The 17070-nt window shown below is 44.2% G+C and overlaps 1 protein-coding gene across 1 annotated transcript in view; it reads right to left on the bottom strand.

Moving 5' to 3' along the window:
• Positions 1 to 17070, bottom strand: part of TP53I11 (tumor protein p53 inducible protein 11) — a 71194-nt gene that overhangs the window by 7582 nt on the left and 46542 nt on the right. Inside the window, exons 2-3 of the mRNA XM_069740360.1 lie at positions 3509 to 3678; positions 1987 to 2045 (exon numbers count right to left, since the gene is read on the bottom strand). Of these exons, the coding sequence (XP_069596461.1) occupies positions 1987 to 2045; positions 3509 to 3637 (188 nt within the window). The 5' untranslated portion in view covers positions 3638 to 3678. The remainder of the gene's footprint in view (positions 1 to 1986; positions 2046 to 3508; positions 3679 to 17070) is intronic.

Below are 17070 nucleotides of genomic sequence, written 5' to 3'. Positions count from 1 at the left end.
GAATAGTCGGCGTCCCTACAGAACTTCATAAACTGCTTCTAAATTCTGCATAGTGGACTCCTACCTCATCTCACTATAGGGGATGACCGGTTTAGAATTAGTTAATTGTTGGGGGGTGGAGTAGTTCCAACATTCAGGATCTTAAAGGCCATGTAAGGCTACGTTCACACTAGCGTTCGGCTAGTGTGCGTCGCGCTAGCGTCGGGCGACGCAGCGGCGGCGCACGCGTCATGCGCCCCTATGTTTAACATGGGGGACGCATGCGTTTTTGCTTGTTGCGTTTTCCGACACGTGCGTCTTTTTTGACGCTAGCGTCGGACCAAGAAAACGCAACAAGTTGCATTTTTCTTGCGTCCGATTTTCGTCAAAAAACGACGCACGCGTCGAAAAACGCAGCGTTTTTGCGTGCGTTTGCACGCGTTTTTCGGTGCGTTGTGCGTCGCGTCGCCGACGCAGCGGCGCACCACGCTAGTGTGAACGTAGCCTAAAAACGTCACAGAATATTTTTCCAGTTCATTTGCTGCAAAGTTAAGAACTTTTCCAAATATTCTTCGTTATACATTTTCTACAATCTGTAAGTCCTTTATCTCAGAGGTCCCCAACTCCAGTCCTCAAGGCCCACCAACAGGTCATGTTTTCAGGATTTCCTTTGCATTGCACAGGTGATGCAATTATTACCTGGGCAAGACTAAGGAAATCCTGAAAACATGACATGTTGGTGGGCCTTGAGGACTGGAGTTGGGGACCTCTGCTTTATCTGGCTGAGAGCTATGGAAAAGAGTTAAAAATCCCTGAAAGTTCATGCTTTTGAGTGCACTTTGCAGGGAGGGAGGGCACAGAAAACAGATTACAGACGAGGAGGAAAGCACCTGAATAGGAAATAGGTGCAGGATAGAAGCTGTGCTGATAGAGGAGCTTGTGAAGAGAGCAGAGCCGACATCCAGCCTATATTACCGAGAGAGACACTCCTACAAAAGAACAGTCTTCTGCAGTCTGATTCTTTGATCAGGCCGCAAAGAGTCTGAAATAAATAAATTATATATATATATATATATATATATATATATATATATATATATATATATATATATATATATATATATATATATATATATATATATATATATATATATATATATATATATATATATATTTTTTTTTTTTTATTTATTTCAGACTCTTTGCGGCCTGATAATAGAATAAAAAAGAATAAAAAAAGATCTTTCCATCGATGATCCTCTCTGCCGGGTAAATTTAAAGGCTACGGACACCTTTTGGCATGATATATAATTTTTTTTTATTTTTTTTTTTTAATCATGCCAAAAGGTGTCCGTAGCCTTTAAATTTACCCGGCAGAGAGGATCATCGATGGAAAGATCTTTTTTATTCTTGAAGTACTTGCACAAGCGACGTAACAGATTTTCCGCTGATCTCATTTGGAGCTGTGTAATACTGACTTCCCCCTGTGGTGGCGCTGCAGGGAAATTTAACACTTGCTACCAGATTGCATCACAGGTGATAACTGGGGGTCCCAGCAGGAGGACGTCCAGACATTGCTGATCATAAACGGAACCTTCCCACTAAATGCACAATTTCTTTAATATTTTAAAGGTTTCGCTTCCACATCGGGAGGTAAGCAGTGCCAGTGAGCAGGACAGGTGCACAATACCTGCGACCATGCACCTGTCCAGGTAAAGTCATCAGAGCTGCTCACCCCTTTAAGGATCGGCCATTTCCGGAGAACACTTGGCTTTAATTCTATTTTTTTTATATAAAAGGATTTTTGCACATAGAGATGAACAGGAGTTAGTTTGCACGTTCATGTCGAAATTCCACAACAGAATTGACGTGCTACAGATTAATAAACGCGTATCTGCTACTTTAATCCTCTGTGGATTCCACCTGCACGAATCCAATATCTGCAGCATTTCCACCACGTGTGAATTTGGTCCAATCAATCATGTAGAGACCTGACCAAGCTCTTACCTTAGACCCAGTGGTTCCCGTACAGCAAATTTGATTTCATTCCCTAGAACTTGGCTGATCTGTCGATGAAATAGAAAGGGTTACATTTCCATCCTAATAAAACCCTACAAGAGGGGCACTAAGGTCAGTGATTACAGGCATCATTATCATTAGCGAGGATCCAGATTTGCAGCCTCTTCAGCCGCTCGCCTCTCAAGCATCGCAAATTATTTTAATCACCGCACGGAAGCCTCGGCCGCCTGACCGCGGAAAGTAGCGAGCGGCCGCTTCATCGTAAATGCAAAAGGAGTTTTATTTTAGAGACTGCACAAAATAAATACTTAATGCAGTAATTACGAGCCTGCCAGGGCACTTACAGGGAAGCTGGGGGGAAAAGAGAGGGGAGATGGCGCCTGGACGCCTTAAGGGGTTAAGATAAATGCCAGTGATGGAATTCATTCCGACAGCATCTGATGAGATCCAGAGGAAGAAGGCAGCGCGGAGATGAGCGTGAGGAACGCAACAAGAGAATGGCACCCGAGCAGAAAATCCTCAGCGCAAAGGCCGTCTGAAGAGAGGATCCGGGGTGATTAAGGGGGCTAGACAAAAGACGAATGTAGAACAAGGGGTGGGGGTACAAGAACTCACGCCAAGACTGCGCCAACCGGCTCCGACAGCTGTAAGGATTAATAAGGAACCGATGAATAAGCTCTATGCCAACAGCGACTTAAAGAGGAAGAACACTCTTCCTTATAAATCATCAGATGTACGGAGAGATCGCCACAGTTTCATCAGCTGATCCCAAATTACCATACATCACCAACATGGAGATAATGGCCATTTGCGACTCCCGGGCAGATTAGTTTGCTCCTCTCTAGCATCAGGGGGGCAGTCGAAATTGGTAATTACGTTTGAGGACAAGTTCACATCCTAACTGTGCAGACGTCAAATTCTCCATAATGGACATTACATCGACGACGTTTTTTTTTCCCCTACGTGTATAATGAAGTCTATAGACAAGACCCAAACAAAAAAAAGTGAATTTCTTGACCCCCATAGACACAACCAAAGCAATGGTCAGAGTGTAATTTCAAAACAAATGTCAGCAAATGTAACATGTATGCAAGTATAGCAGATGACATTCCTCAAAGGGGAATTGTCTGTGGACTTATTAAAGGTCTCCCCAAAGTCCCAAATTATTCACCAGCAGAAAGGAGGCAAATTTTTGCTCTTCATTCTTCCTACTGCTCCCCTGAGCATTCTGCTTCCTCCACTCCCACTCCGCCATATGGATTCTGAGATATGGACCCTTTTATTTGCTACTTTTTATGGTCTTTATCAAGGGGCTGTGTCTCATAGGGTAAGTATGCACAACATCCTAAAGAACCGCCACAGAGGACCTTGGAAGCAACACCCCCCCTTGTAAAGACCATAAAAATTGCCACTGAATACTCTGCTGATTAACTCCTTTAAACAGAGGTTAGCAATTTTCTGAACAAATAACTACCTGCACCCCCCCACACTTATACACACGACCACTCACCTTAGACCTGTGCACCTCTCCGTCATCATCCTCCCCTCCCACGCCGAGAATCTTGCGCGTCTTCAGCCGGCTCACGAGATCGCTCTGGCTGTGCTTTTTCATTAACGGTGGAGGAGATTTGGTCGCCATTGTGACGGCGACGTCTGACTCTCTTCAACCAGCAGCGAACCCTGAGGATGAACAAGATGATGGGATGTCAGAAGAAATAACGAGACCATGCCATTAGATTGAAGGATCTATTGCCCAATTCCATTAATCCAGCAACTGACAATCAGAATGTCCCGCTAAACCGGAATGCAGCACAAATAGTCCTAATCTAGATTCTCAAGAGTTAAATTAGTGGCAATATAATGGTGGGTGCACAGAGTCATTGAAGGTCCCGATGACCAAGCGATGAAGGATCAGTAGGGCAATGACTTGCCAGATCTTTAATATTGATGGTCTAGTAGGCCAACGACTTCCCAGACCTTTAATATTGATGGTCTAGTAGGCCAACGACTTCCCAGATCTTTAATATTCATGGTCTAGTAGGGCAACGACTTGCCAGATCTTTAATATTGATGGTCTAGTAGGCCAACGACTTCCCAGATCTTTAATATTCATGGTCTAGTAGGGCAACGACTTCCCAGATCTTTAATATTCATGGTCTAGTAGGCTAACGACTTCCCAGATCTTTAATATTCATGGTCTAGTAGGCCAATGACTTCCCAGATCTTTAATATTCATGGTCTAGTAGGGCAACGACTTGCCAGATCTTTAATATTGATGGTCTAGTAGGCCAACGACTTCCCAGATCTTTAATATTGATGGTCTAGTAGGGCAACGACTTCCCAGATCTTTAATATTCATGGTCTAGTAGGGCAACGACTTGCCAGATCTCTAATATTGACGGTCTACCAGGAACGGTCATTAAACTAAGCAGTAAGACATTATATGTGCTGTACACACACACAGAGTCTGACAGACGAGGGTCTCGCTACTGGGACAGACATTCATCTCCAGAACGAGATCCCAATACTGGGATTCTTTTCATACCCAGTCCAAGCCACCACTGGGATAGGATTACAGATTTTGTCTGTCTACATATGAGAGAGGTATAGAATACATCACTGTATAACTAGGCATGATTACCATTCAGGAGTCTGGAAAAGCTGTGTGAGAACCCTGGGTACAAGGTTAGCCATATTGGTGGCCACCCAGCTTTCCCAATAGACAATTATGAATAGTCATATGGAAGCGAGAATTGGATACTATATAAATAGGTGGGATTACCATTCAGGATGCTAGGAAAGCTGGATTTAAACCCCTGTTGAACCTGAAAGAATACCCACATTACAGCCAATCCTTCCTTACTCATACGAAAAATGTCCCTACGTATGTAGATATATAAGAGTAATCACTGGGAAAGTATGCCATTCAGGATGCAGGGAAAGTTGTGTGATATCTAGTGAAGCCAAATCATACAGCTTCACACGGTCATCACCCAGCTCTCCCAGACACTAGAATAACATGTCTGGCCAACTGTACAGAAGAACAGGGAGGTTACTGTGTAAGTAGGAAGAGGGACCAGTCAGGGGACTGAGAAAGCTGGGTGATAAATGCTGTTGGAGCCCTTTTAGTTGTGATTTAGTTATCACCAAGCTACTAAGACTTCAGGAAAGTATAGTATGCCACACTGGATAACTAGACAGAAAGACCATTCGGGAGCCTGGGAAAGCTGGGTGATAAGTGCACTGTGTCTTGCAGGCAGCCTGCATACAGCTCTGACCCAGAGAATGGGAATCTAAAAATATTAAGACAATTGAACAAGGCAATTACTTGCGTAGCTCAGTAGATGGATGCCCGCTGGCGCTGCGTGCCGATAGCACTGGGCACAATGTATGCCCACATTACATAAAGGCAAATCTGATGAAATCGGTTACATGTCTTTACTCTAGTCACATCCAAAGCTGCCTTCAAAACTCTGTAAGTACCTTGCACTCGGCAGGAGGTCAGATTCTAGACTGCAGAAAAAATTAAGGGCGAGTTCTCAACAGCAGCTCTGGATGTGACAGGAGATGAACTTCCTTCACATTCTACTTTATGAAGGGGATTCCTGAGACTTGTAGTGCTACAGCAGAAGAGTTATTAGTTCACAGCGCAGATTAGTCACATCCAACGCTGCTTTCAAACTCCAAACTGACTTACCTTTGCAAAATCTGATCAGTGACCTATTGGCTCTGCTGTGGCACTACAAGTATCAGGAATGCCTTAGACAATAATATGCAAGTTTCGCTTTATCCAGTTTTAGTTATTGAGGTAAAATGCATGCTCCAGTCACATCCAAAGCTGATCAAAATTTAACCTGACTAAAGAATAAATTGCAGATTTTACAAGAACGAGGTGCGACTTAAACATAGCCTTAGGTATTGCTGGGACTTGTAGTGCTACAGAAGCAGCGTTAAAGGTTAGATCATGGGCCTAATTTTACAGTGTAGATAAATTAGGCTGCAATTTCGAAAAGCAGCTCTCGGTGTGACTAGAGCACAAGTTCCAGATTTTACAGGAACGAGATAGAACTGGACTTAGCTGCCGTAGTCTTATTCATTTCTGTGATTTGTAGTACTACGCTTGCACAGTTAAAGGGATAGATCAGTCAGGCTGAAGTTCGAAAGCAGTTCTGGGTGTGACTAAAGTAAAAATTCCAGATTTTGCAGGAAATGGATAAAACTAAACTGGTTGTTTAGGTAGCTCTGGATGTGACTAGTGTATGAAGATCAGAACACAGACTTGTATCTGTCAGTGAGAGTCAGTGGGAAGCGGAATGACCTGCACCGCCATGGGCACGGATTTTACTCCCACCAAGTATTTCTTACCTGCGCTGAAGGCAAATACACCCCAGAAATGACTAAAAATAATGTCTATATCCCACAACCACTATGTTACTTGTGCAGTTAAAACATTTATTAAATATGTGACTCCCCCCCCCCCACACACACACACACACACCCAGCGTGCCGCTTCATTTTCACACGTCTCCAAATTACGCCTAAGAATTGAATGGACACGTGTGCGGCGTGTGTCCTAGGAGGGCGCTGATAGCCTAATTAGCCTCCCTGCAGTGAGCAGGATTTTTTGCCCTTGGAATAAAACATATAATTAGGCTGCATGCCGGGGATCGCTCACCCCCACACAGCTAAGAGAGAGGCCAGCACTTGGCATGGTCCTGCAGAAAAGAATGCTGGCACCGGACCCTGGCGGAAGGGACGGCCGCTGGCATCAATGCTCGCTGTATAAGAGCCAACATAGACTTGGTAACGCTGTGCACCCACAGGAGACGAGAACTGCTGGGAGCGCCATTAAAGACAGAGGAGGAAAAAAAAAAAATGTGGAAAAATATTTTTATAAGGCAAATACATGCGTGTCTTGGTTTCTAAGTTTTCTGCTTGCTGTCGGTGAATGTTTACATGAAGCAAATTCTTAATTTTGCTCGCAGTTTAAGGTTTGTTACAATGTTTGCAAATATTTTGTGAGCATTCAGTCTGCATAGATGTTGTCTGCTCCTGCATCATCTAAGTGCATCATCTAAGTGTGGAGCTATGAATTAGACCAGAATTGAACCAGAAGGGAACTGGATACATAGTCACAGTAAACAAGGGTTCTGTTTGGTTTCACTCACCCCTACAGTCAGGGGCTGACTGGCAAATTTTAGCCTGGGGGGCAAGCACAAGCAGTGGCCCATGAGTAGCGGCCCATCCTTAAAGGGGTTGTCGGATCTTAAGCTACATGTCTACAGTCACTATGTGTGAATCCTCACATCGTGTGCACTGTGCGCTGTGAGGATTCTCTGGTGCCATCGCCGGGAACAGGTGGTCTGGTGACCGCAAGCATGTGATAGATAGAGATATTTATATATATATATATATATATATATATATATATATATATATATATATATATATATATATATATATATATATATATATATATATATATATATATATATATACATACACACACATTCCCACTATATAATGACAGGCACAGCCCCACTGTATAATGACACGCACAACGCTACTGTATCATGACACACACACACACAGCCCCACTGTATAATTCATGACACACACAGCCCCACTGTATAGTGACAGACACACAGCCCCACTCTATAATGAGGAGTGGTACTGTGCAGTGTATAGATACAGAATAAGGCCACATTCAGTATTTGACCTCAGTATTTGTAGCCAAAACCAGGAGTGGGTGATAAATACAGAAGTGGTGCATATGTTTCTACTATACATTTCCTCTGGATTGTCCCACTCCTGGTTTTGGCTACAAATACTGATGAAAACACTGAACAAATACTGACCGTGTGAACGTGGGCTTAATACAGGTGCTCATTAGGGTGGAATAACACTAGCATATGGCATCAGATGTGATATGTCAATGATACTCGGCTCTTGCTCTGCTGTGAGCGTGATCAGAGTGTCCGTGCTCCAATGCTCTCGCAGCACAGGTGTGGAGGAGACGGAGAAATTAATTTCTCCATCTCCTCAATGGTCTGACTCGCCGTGTATCAGACTGCAACATCTGCTGAGAAAAAAAAAAAAAAAACACGACTGCACACGGACAGCAAGAGAGAAGAAGATTGTACCACTTTTGTGGAAGAAAATGGAACCGATTTTTTTTTTTAATACTCTTTATTAGTCAATGTGGCAACATTTCACTTCCATATCAGAGAAATGTTCAGTTATGGATCCAAAACGTTGCCACATGGGCCAATAAAGAGTACGCTACTTTTCTCATAATTAATCGTTGTGCTAGATAGACAGATACACATATACATCAGAATAGATACTGAGAATTACACCATTTATGCAGGACATTAGAAGTATACACAGCTCCACAATATACTGTATATACTTGAGTATAAGTCAACCCAAGTATATGCCGAGGCACCTAATTTTGCCACAAAAAACTGTGAAAACGTATTGAGTCGAGTATAAGCCGGGTATGCATTGTCCCCACATCCCCGTCCTTGTATGCATGGCTCCCCTGTCCCTGTATGCATGGTTCCTCATCCCCGTCCTTGTCTGCATGGCTCCTTATCCCCGTGTCTGTGTGCATGGCTTCTTATCCCTGTTCATGTATGCATGGTTCCCAAAAAAAAACAAACAAAAAAAAAACATCCTGCTTACCTTCACTGCATGCCCTCGCAGCATCTCGTTCCGGTGCCAGCAGCTCCTGTGGTCGGGCGATCACGTGTCCCCCGCTCATTAGGGTAATGAATATTTACCCACACCTATGGGAGTGGAGAGGGGTGAATACTCATTACCTTAATGAGCAGAAGACACGTGATCGGTCGCCCTGAAGAGCTGCTAGCGCCAAAACGAGATGCAGCGAGGGAGCGCAGGGAAGGTAAGTATGATGTGTGCTGGAAGCCGGCGGCTGTGGCTGTCAACGCTCTAAGAGAAATGAATATTCACTGCCATTGCAGTGAATATTCATTTCTCTTTAGCAGTGGCACAGGCTTTAGCCACAGCCGCCGGTTCCTGCTTCTGTCACCCGCTGCTCCTTCTCCATCTTTCTGGGACAATGATTTGTGAATAAAGGTACCGTTACACTAAACGATTTACCAATGATCATGACCAGCGATACGACCTGGCCGTGATCGTTGGTAAGTCGTTGTGTGGTCACTGGGGAGCTGTCACATAGACCAACGATCAGAGGAAAGACTTCGGCATCGTTGAAACTGTCTTCAACGATGCCGAAGTCCCCGGGTAACCAGGGTAAACATCGGGTTAGTAAGTGCAAGGCCGCTCTTAGTAACCCGATATTTACCCTGGTTACCATTGTAAAAGTAAAAAAAAAAAAACAGTACATACTCACCTTCCTGTCACGTCCCCCAGCATCAGCTTCCCTGCACTGTGTAAGCGCCGGCCGTAAAGCAGAGCGGTGACATCACCGCTGTGCTCTGCTTTACGGCCGGCCTGCGCTGACACAGTCAGTGAGGAAAGCTGACGCTGAGGGACGTGACATGTGAGTATGTAATGTTTTGTTTTTTTTAACTTTTACAATGGTAACCAGGGTAAATATCAGGTTACTAAGCGCGGCCCTGCGCTTAGTAACCCAATATTTACCCTGGTTACCAGTGAACACATCGCTGGATCAGCGTCACACACGCCGATTCAGCGATGACAGCGGGTGATCAGGGACCAAAAAAAAAGGTCCATTCCCAGCGACCAACGATCTCCCAGCAGGGGCCTGATCGTTGGTCGCTGTCACGCATAACGATTTCATTAACGATATCGTTGCTACGTCACAAAAAGCAACGATATCGTTAACGAAATCGTTATGTGTGAAGGTACCTTAAGCCGAGGGGAGTGTTTTCAGCACAAAAAAATATGCTGAAAAACTCGGCTTATACACGAGTATATATGGTATACTACAATCTATTATATACAGAGAGGCATATTATATACCGTGTTAAGGAATATAGAGCGGTGCATATATTATATAGTGTAGAGATGTGGCAGCAGTGTATATAGTGTGAATTCCACACTATATGCATAGCGCCATACTATATAAACATCTCTACAATATACGGTAATTAAGACAGCATTATACTATATTATGATGCATACATCACATAGGAGACACTGCGACTGCTGAACATATATCACATTGAAACTACTGTATATACAATACATATTAGATGGTGGCCCGATTCTAACGCATCGGGTATTCTAGAATATGTATGTCCACATAGTATATTGCCCAGTCACGTAGTATATTGCCCAGTCACGTAGTATATTGCCCAGTCACGTAGTATATTGCCCAGCCACGTAGTATATTGCCCAGCCACGTAGTATATTGCCCAGCCACGTAGTATATTGCCCAGCCACGTAGTATATTGCACAGTCACGTAGTATATTGCACAGCCACGTAGTATATTGCCCAGCCACGTAGTATATTGCCCAGCCACGTAGTATATTACCCAGTCACGTAATATATTGCACAGCCACGTAGTATATTGCACAGTCACGTAGTATATTGCCCAGCGACGTAGTATATTACCCAGTCACGTAGTATATTGCCCAGTCACGTAGTATATTGCCCAGCCACGTAGTATATTGCCCAGTCACGTAGTATATTACCCAGTCACGTAGTATATTGCCCAGCCACGTAGTATATTGCCCAGCCACGTAGTATATTGCCCAGTCACGTAGTATATTACCCAGTCACGTAGTATATTGCCCAGCCACGTAGTATATTGCCCAGCCACGTAGTATATTGCCCAGCCACGTAGTATATTGCCCAGCTACGTAATATATTGCCCAGTCACGTAGTATATTGCCCAGTCACGTAGTATATTGCCCAGCCACGTAGTATATTGCCCAGCCATGTAGTACATTGCCCAGCCATGTAGTACATTGCCCAGCCACGTAGTATTCAGCACACAGCCACGTAGTATATTGCCCAGCCACGTAGTATATTGCCCAGTCACGTAGTATATTGCCCAGCCACGTAGTATATTGCCCAGCTACGTAATATATTGCCCAGTCACGTAGTATATTGCCCAGTCACGTAGTATATTGCCCAGCCACGTAGTATATTGCCCAGCCATGTAGTACATTGCCCAGCCATGTAGTACATTGCCCAGCCACGTAGTATTCAGCACACAGCCACGTAGTATATTGCCCAGCCACGTAGTATATTGCTCAGTCACGTAGTATATTGCCCAGCCACGTAGTATATTGCCCAGTCACGTAGTATATTGCCCAGCCACGTAGTACATTGCCCAGTCACGTAGTATATTGCCCAGCCATGTAGTACATTGCCCAGCCATGTAGTACATTGCCCAGCCACGTAGTATTCAGCACACAGCCACGTAGTATATTGCCCAGTCACGTAGTATATTGCCCAGCCACGTAGTATATTGCCCAGACAGGTAGGTATATAACACTGCCCACGCAGTATTTAGCAGTGTGTGCACCATATCCCTGTTAAAAATAAATTAATTAAAATAAAAAAGTTATATACTCACCCCTGGGATCGAGCGAAGCTGTGTGATGCGGCCGCCATCTTCTGTTCCCAGGATGCATTGCAAAATTACCCAGATGACTTAGCGGTCTCGTGAGACCGCTAAGTCTTATGGGTAAGTACGCAATGCATCTTTGGGAACGGAAAATGGCGGCCGGCTGGAGCGCATCGTCCGACGACGGAAGGTGAGAATAGCAGGTTTTTGTTTTTTTAACATTACATCTTTTTTACTATTGATGCTGCATAGGCAGAATCAATAGTAAAAACTTGGTCACAAAGGGTTAATAGCGGCGGTAACGGAGTGCGCTAACCGCGCCATAACGCGGTCTGTTACCGCTGGCATTAACCCTGTGTGAGCGATGACTGGAGGGGATTATGGAGCGGTCACTGACTGCGGGGAGTATGGAGCGGGCGCCGGGCACACGGACTGCGGGGAGTATGGAGCGGGCGCCGGGGACACTGACTGCGGCGAGTATGGAGCGGGCGGTGGGCACTGTGACTGCAGGGGTGTAGGGGAGGGACTAATCGGACTGTGCCCATCTTTGATTGGTCGCGGCAGCCATGACAGGCAGCTGGCGAGGCCAATCAGCGACGCGGGATTTCGTTACGGAAATTGCCGACAGAAAGACGGAAGTACCCCTTAGGCAATTATATATATATATATATATATATATATATATATATATATATATATATATATATATATATATATATATATATAGATTAGACACAGTAGTAGAAAAAACGGAACAGCACAACGCTTTACCTATCTTCTGGGTGCAAAGCCTCCAGGCAGCCCGTCCACCGGCTCTCCTTAGTCCATAGATTCAAGCAAAAAACAGGCAGCACTCCATTATATCTCAAGGCTTGAGAAAGGCTCATTTGGAGCCGAAACGTCGTGGTAAAGACATGTGGGTCTAATTAAACTCTGCACAGTTGACAAAGATATAATGGAGTGCTGCCTGTTTTTTGCTTGAATCTATAGATTAGACACAGATAGATAGTGCGACTATACACAGCAGTGTCGCCTATATAACGCATATACATTAGTCGGTACATTATACAGGTGATACTGCAAATGTTGGATACACGTTATATAGGCGATAGTGCTGTATATAATGATAGTATCACCTATATATCATATATACAGCAGTCTACATTCATTATATAGGCAATACTGCTTCTGATGTGTATATATGTTATATATAGGTGTTACTGCTGTGTATATATGTACGTGTGTGTGTGTGTATATATACATACACACACACACACACCAGTATCACCTACATAACGACATATATACACAGAAGTATCACCTATATGCACATCAGTAGCAGTATTGCCTATATAATGTGTATAGACTGCTATATATATACATTATATAGGCGATACTGCTGTATATAATCACTATACCACAATATAATGTATGTATAGCAGTCTATATCTTAATAGGTGACACTGCTACTGATGTGTATATACCTTATATAGGTGATACTGCTGTGTATACATGTACATATATGTGTGTATATATATATATATATATATATATATATATATATATATATATATATATATATATATATATATATATATATATATATATATATATATATATACACATACATACACACACCGCAGTGTCACCTATATAAGGTATATACGCATCAGTAGCAGTGTCACCTATTAAGATATAGACTGCTATACATGCATCATAGTGGTATAGTGATCATATACAGCAGTATCACCTACAGTTAGGGCCAGAAATATTTGGACAGTGACACAAGTTTTGTTATTTTAGCTGTTTACAAAAACATGTTCAGAAATACAATTATATATATAATATGGGCTGAAAGTGCACACTCCCAGCTGCAATATGATAGTTTCCACATCCAAATCGGAGAAAGGGTTTAGGAATCATAGCTCTGTAATGCATAGCGTCCTCTTTTTCAAGGGACCAAAAGTAATTGGACAATGGACTCTAAGGGCTGCAATTAACTCTGAAGGCATCTTCCTCGTTAACCTGTAATCAATGAAGTAGTTAAAAGGTCAGGGGTGGATTCCAGGTGTGTGGTTTTGCATTTGGAAGCTGTTGCTGTGAGCAGACAACATGCGGTCAAAGGAACTCTCAATTGAGGTGAAGCAGAACATCCTGAGGCTGAAAAAAAAGAAAAAATCCATCAGAGAGATAGCAGACATGCTTGGAGTAGCAAAATCAACAGTTGGGTACATTCTGAGAAAAAGGGAATTGACTGGTGAGCTTGGGAACTCAAAAAGGCCTGGGCGTCCACGGATGACAACAGTGGTGGATGATCGCCGCATACTTAATTTGGTGAAGAAGAACCCGTTCACAACATCAACTGAAGTCCAGAACACTCTCAGTGAAGTAGGTGTATCTGTCTCTAAGTCAACAGTAAAGAGAAGACTCCATGACAGTAAATACAAAGGGTTCACATCTAGATGCAAACCATTCATCAATAACAAAAATAGACAGAAAAACACCTCAAGAAGCCAGCTCAGTTCTGGAAAAGTATTCTATGGACAGATGAGACAAAGATCAACCTGTACCAGAATGATGGGGAGAAGAAAGGGAACGGCACATGATCCAAGGCACACCACATCCTCTGTAAAACATGGTGGAGGCAACGTGATGGCATGGGCATGCATGGCTTTCAATGGCACTGGGTCACTTGTGTTTATTGATGACACAAGAGCAGACAAGAGTAGCCGGATGAATTCTGAAGTGTACCGGGATATACTTTCAGCCCAGATTCAGCCAAATGCTGCAAAGTTGATTGGACGGCGCTTCATAGTACAGATGGACAATGACCCCAAGCATACAGCCAAAGCTACCCAGGAGTTCATGAGTGCCAAAAAGTGGAACATTCTGCAATGGCCAAGTCAATCTCCAGATCTAAACCCAATTGAGCATGCATTTCACTTGCTCAAATCCAGACTTAAGACGGAAAGACCCACAAACAAGCAAGACCTGAAGGCTGCGGCTGTAAAGGCCTGGCAAAGCATTAAGAAGGAGGAAACCCAGCGTTTGGTGATGTCCATGGGTTCCAGACTTAAGGCAGTGATTGCCTCCAAAGGATTTGCAACAAAATATTGAAAATAAAAATATTTTGTTTGGGTTATGTTTATTTGTCCAATTACTTTTGACCTCCTAAAATGTGGAGTGTTTGTAAAGAAATGTGTACAATTCCTACATTTTCTATCAGATATTTTTGTTCAACCCTTCAAATTAAACGTTACAATCTGCACTTGAATTCTGTTGTAGAGGTTTCATTTCAAATCCAATGTGGTGGCATGCAGAGCCCAACTCGTGAAAATTGTGTCACTGTCCAAATATTTCTGGCCCTAACTGTATATAATGTATATATAGCAGTCTATACACATTATATAGGCAATACTGCTGTATATACATTAAAAAATCATCTTGGGACTCACCCAGGTCCCTGAGATGGGGGGAGGTCGGGAGGATGAAGAGCTGAGGTGGGTCGGGTGACGGGTCCTGGCCAGCGTTGGCAGTGAAGTGGAGAGGAAGGATCATCCCAGGCATTGGTGAGCAGTCTGTCTGACGCTGGTGCAGGCTGGCCAGCGTCAGACACAGGCTATGCGCGCCGGCTTTTTCAAATATGTGCGCGCAGCCGCGCATGGTCTCCTCTCTCCTGCTTGCCCGCTCTGACATGGCCAGCGAGCACGTGCAGGAACTAGGACCGCGGCCGTGCTCGCACACTAGTGCGGGCCGCCGCGGCACTTCAGAGCAGGCAACGCACGCGCACAGGACCTGACTAAAGGGCCGGCTGGAGGGACGCGGCGCGCTATGTATTAAAATCGCTGCCGATCCTCCAGCGGCCCTGTGCACCTGCTCAGGCACCGGCCCGGGGGGCAGATGCATTCCTGCCACCCGGCCCAGTCTGCCCCTGCCTACAGTCCTGCGCTTTTTACTAACCCCCCTAATCCCTACACCTAGTAAGGAACTGGTCATCTCACCATACATCTCACCTTCTCCTCAAATCTGTTCCTCAACATACAATCCTGTGTCTCCAAACTCAGACAGCCACATCACGCCCTCTTCTCCCGCTCGCACCTGCTAACACGGTCTCTGCTCCTCCTCTGATCGCAAATTTCCACAATGTTTCTAACTTTATACCCATTTGCCCCAGCCCCGTTTCCCATCCCTCTAACAGGAGCTCTGTGGAACGCTCGCTCTGTCCGCAACAAACTTTCCTACATCCATGAACTGTTCATTACTAACAAACTTTCCTTCTTCGCCATCAGCTGCACTTTCATATGGGGAATTCCACCATTCCCACACCCTGCCCCAAAAATGGTGCAGCACTTAGCTTTGTCCTGTCAGATATCTGCATCTACTTCTTCACCAAAATCCCACTGACACCCTGCATTACTCTCCCTTCTTTCAAGGTGCACTGTGTGTGCGCATCTACTCCCCCTCCAACTGGCTGTCATTTACCACCCACCAAGGCAAGTCACCACCACCTTCAACACCTGGCTACTTCATTTCCTTTCTGCTGACATCCCATGTCATGTGTGACTTCAACATTCCCATTGACACTTCCTTCTCAGCTGTCTCTAAGCTGCTATCACTTCCTCCTTTGCCTCGCTCAATGGTATTCTGCAGGCCCTCACAAAAATGTAGAAACTCGATTCCAGCTCACCCAGTTGCCCTATGCTCATCCACCTGGGGTTCAGACACCAGCCTCACTTCAAGGAAAAAAGAAAAAAAAATTGGAGTCTGGCTCAACAGGACTGGATTTTCCTTTTCTATTTAAAATATAGTGCATACATAAGAATAATTTACATGGTCGACATGACCCAGTTGACGCGTTTCAACTGCACTAGGCAGTCTTACTCTTACTGAGTCATGAGTAAAACTGCCTAGTGCAGTCGAAACGCGTCGACTAAGTCATGTCGAACATGTAAATTTTCTTTTGTATGCACTATATTTTCTTTTGAAAAATAAGAAAAATCCAGTCCTGTTGAGCCAGACTCCAATTTTTTCTATTTTACTCACAACAATGGCCACACACTGGACCTCATCTTCACCCATCTCTGTCCCCATCTATCCTCTCCCTCTTTCTGAGCACAACCTACTTACATTCTCTTCCCTCTCCTCTCCCTGGCCACAAACCCCACTCCACAAACTTGCACACCCTCACAAAAATCTCAAACACCTTGACCTACACTCACTCTCTTAATCCCTTCTCCCTCTTGCAGACATAGGTTCCTTTCATTATACAGATGAAGCGGCAGGCTTTATATAACACCACAACAGCTGCAGCTCTCAAATCGGTCGCACCCCTCAAACATACCAAAGCTCGCACAAACAGGCAACCTTGGCACACTAGCCTGACTAAAGACCTAAAGCAGGCTTCCAGGGTTGCTGAGCGGAGATGGAAAAGATCCCACTCCAATGAGCACTTCAAAGTAGTGAGCAACTGTTTGAATGCAATGAAGTCCACAGTCGCTGCACCAAAACAAATCTACTTGTCATCTCATATCCTCCCTGTGTCACA

Source organism: Ranitomeya imitator, chromosome 9 (genome assembly GCF_032444005.1).
Source record: "Ranitomeya imitator isolate aRanImi1 chromosome 9, aRanImi1.pri, whole genome shotgun sequence".
Taxonomy (NCBI): domain Eukaryota; kingdom Metazoa; phylum Chordata; class Amphibia; order Anura; family Dendrobatidae; genus Ranitomeya; species Ranitomeya imitator.
Note: the sequence above shows the minus strand (reverse complement) of the source record. Positions and strands in the feature narration are given on the sequence as shown.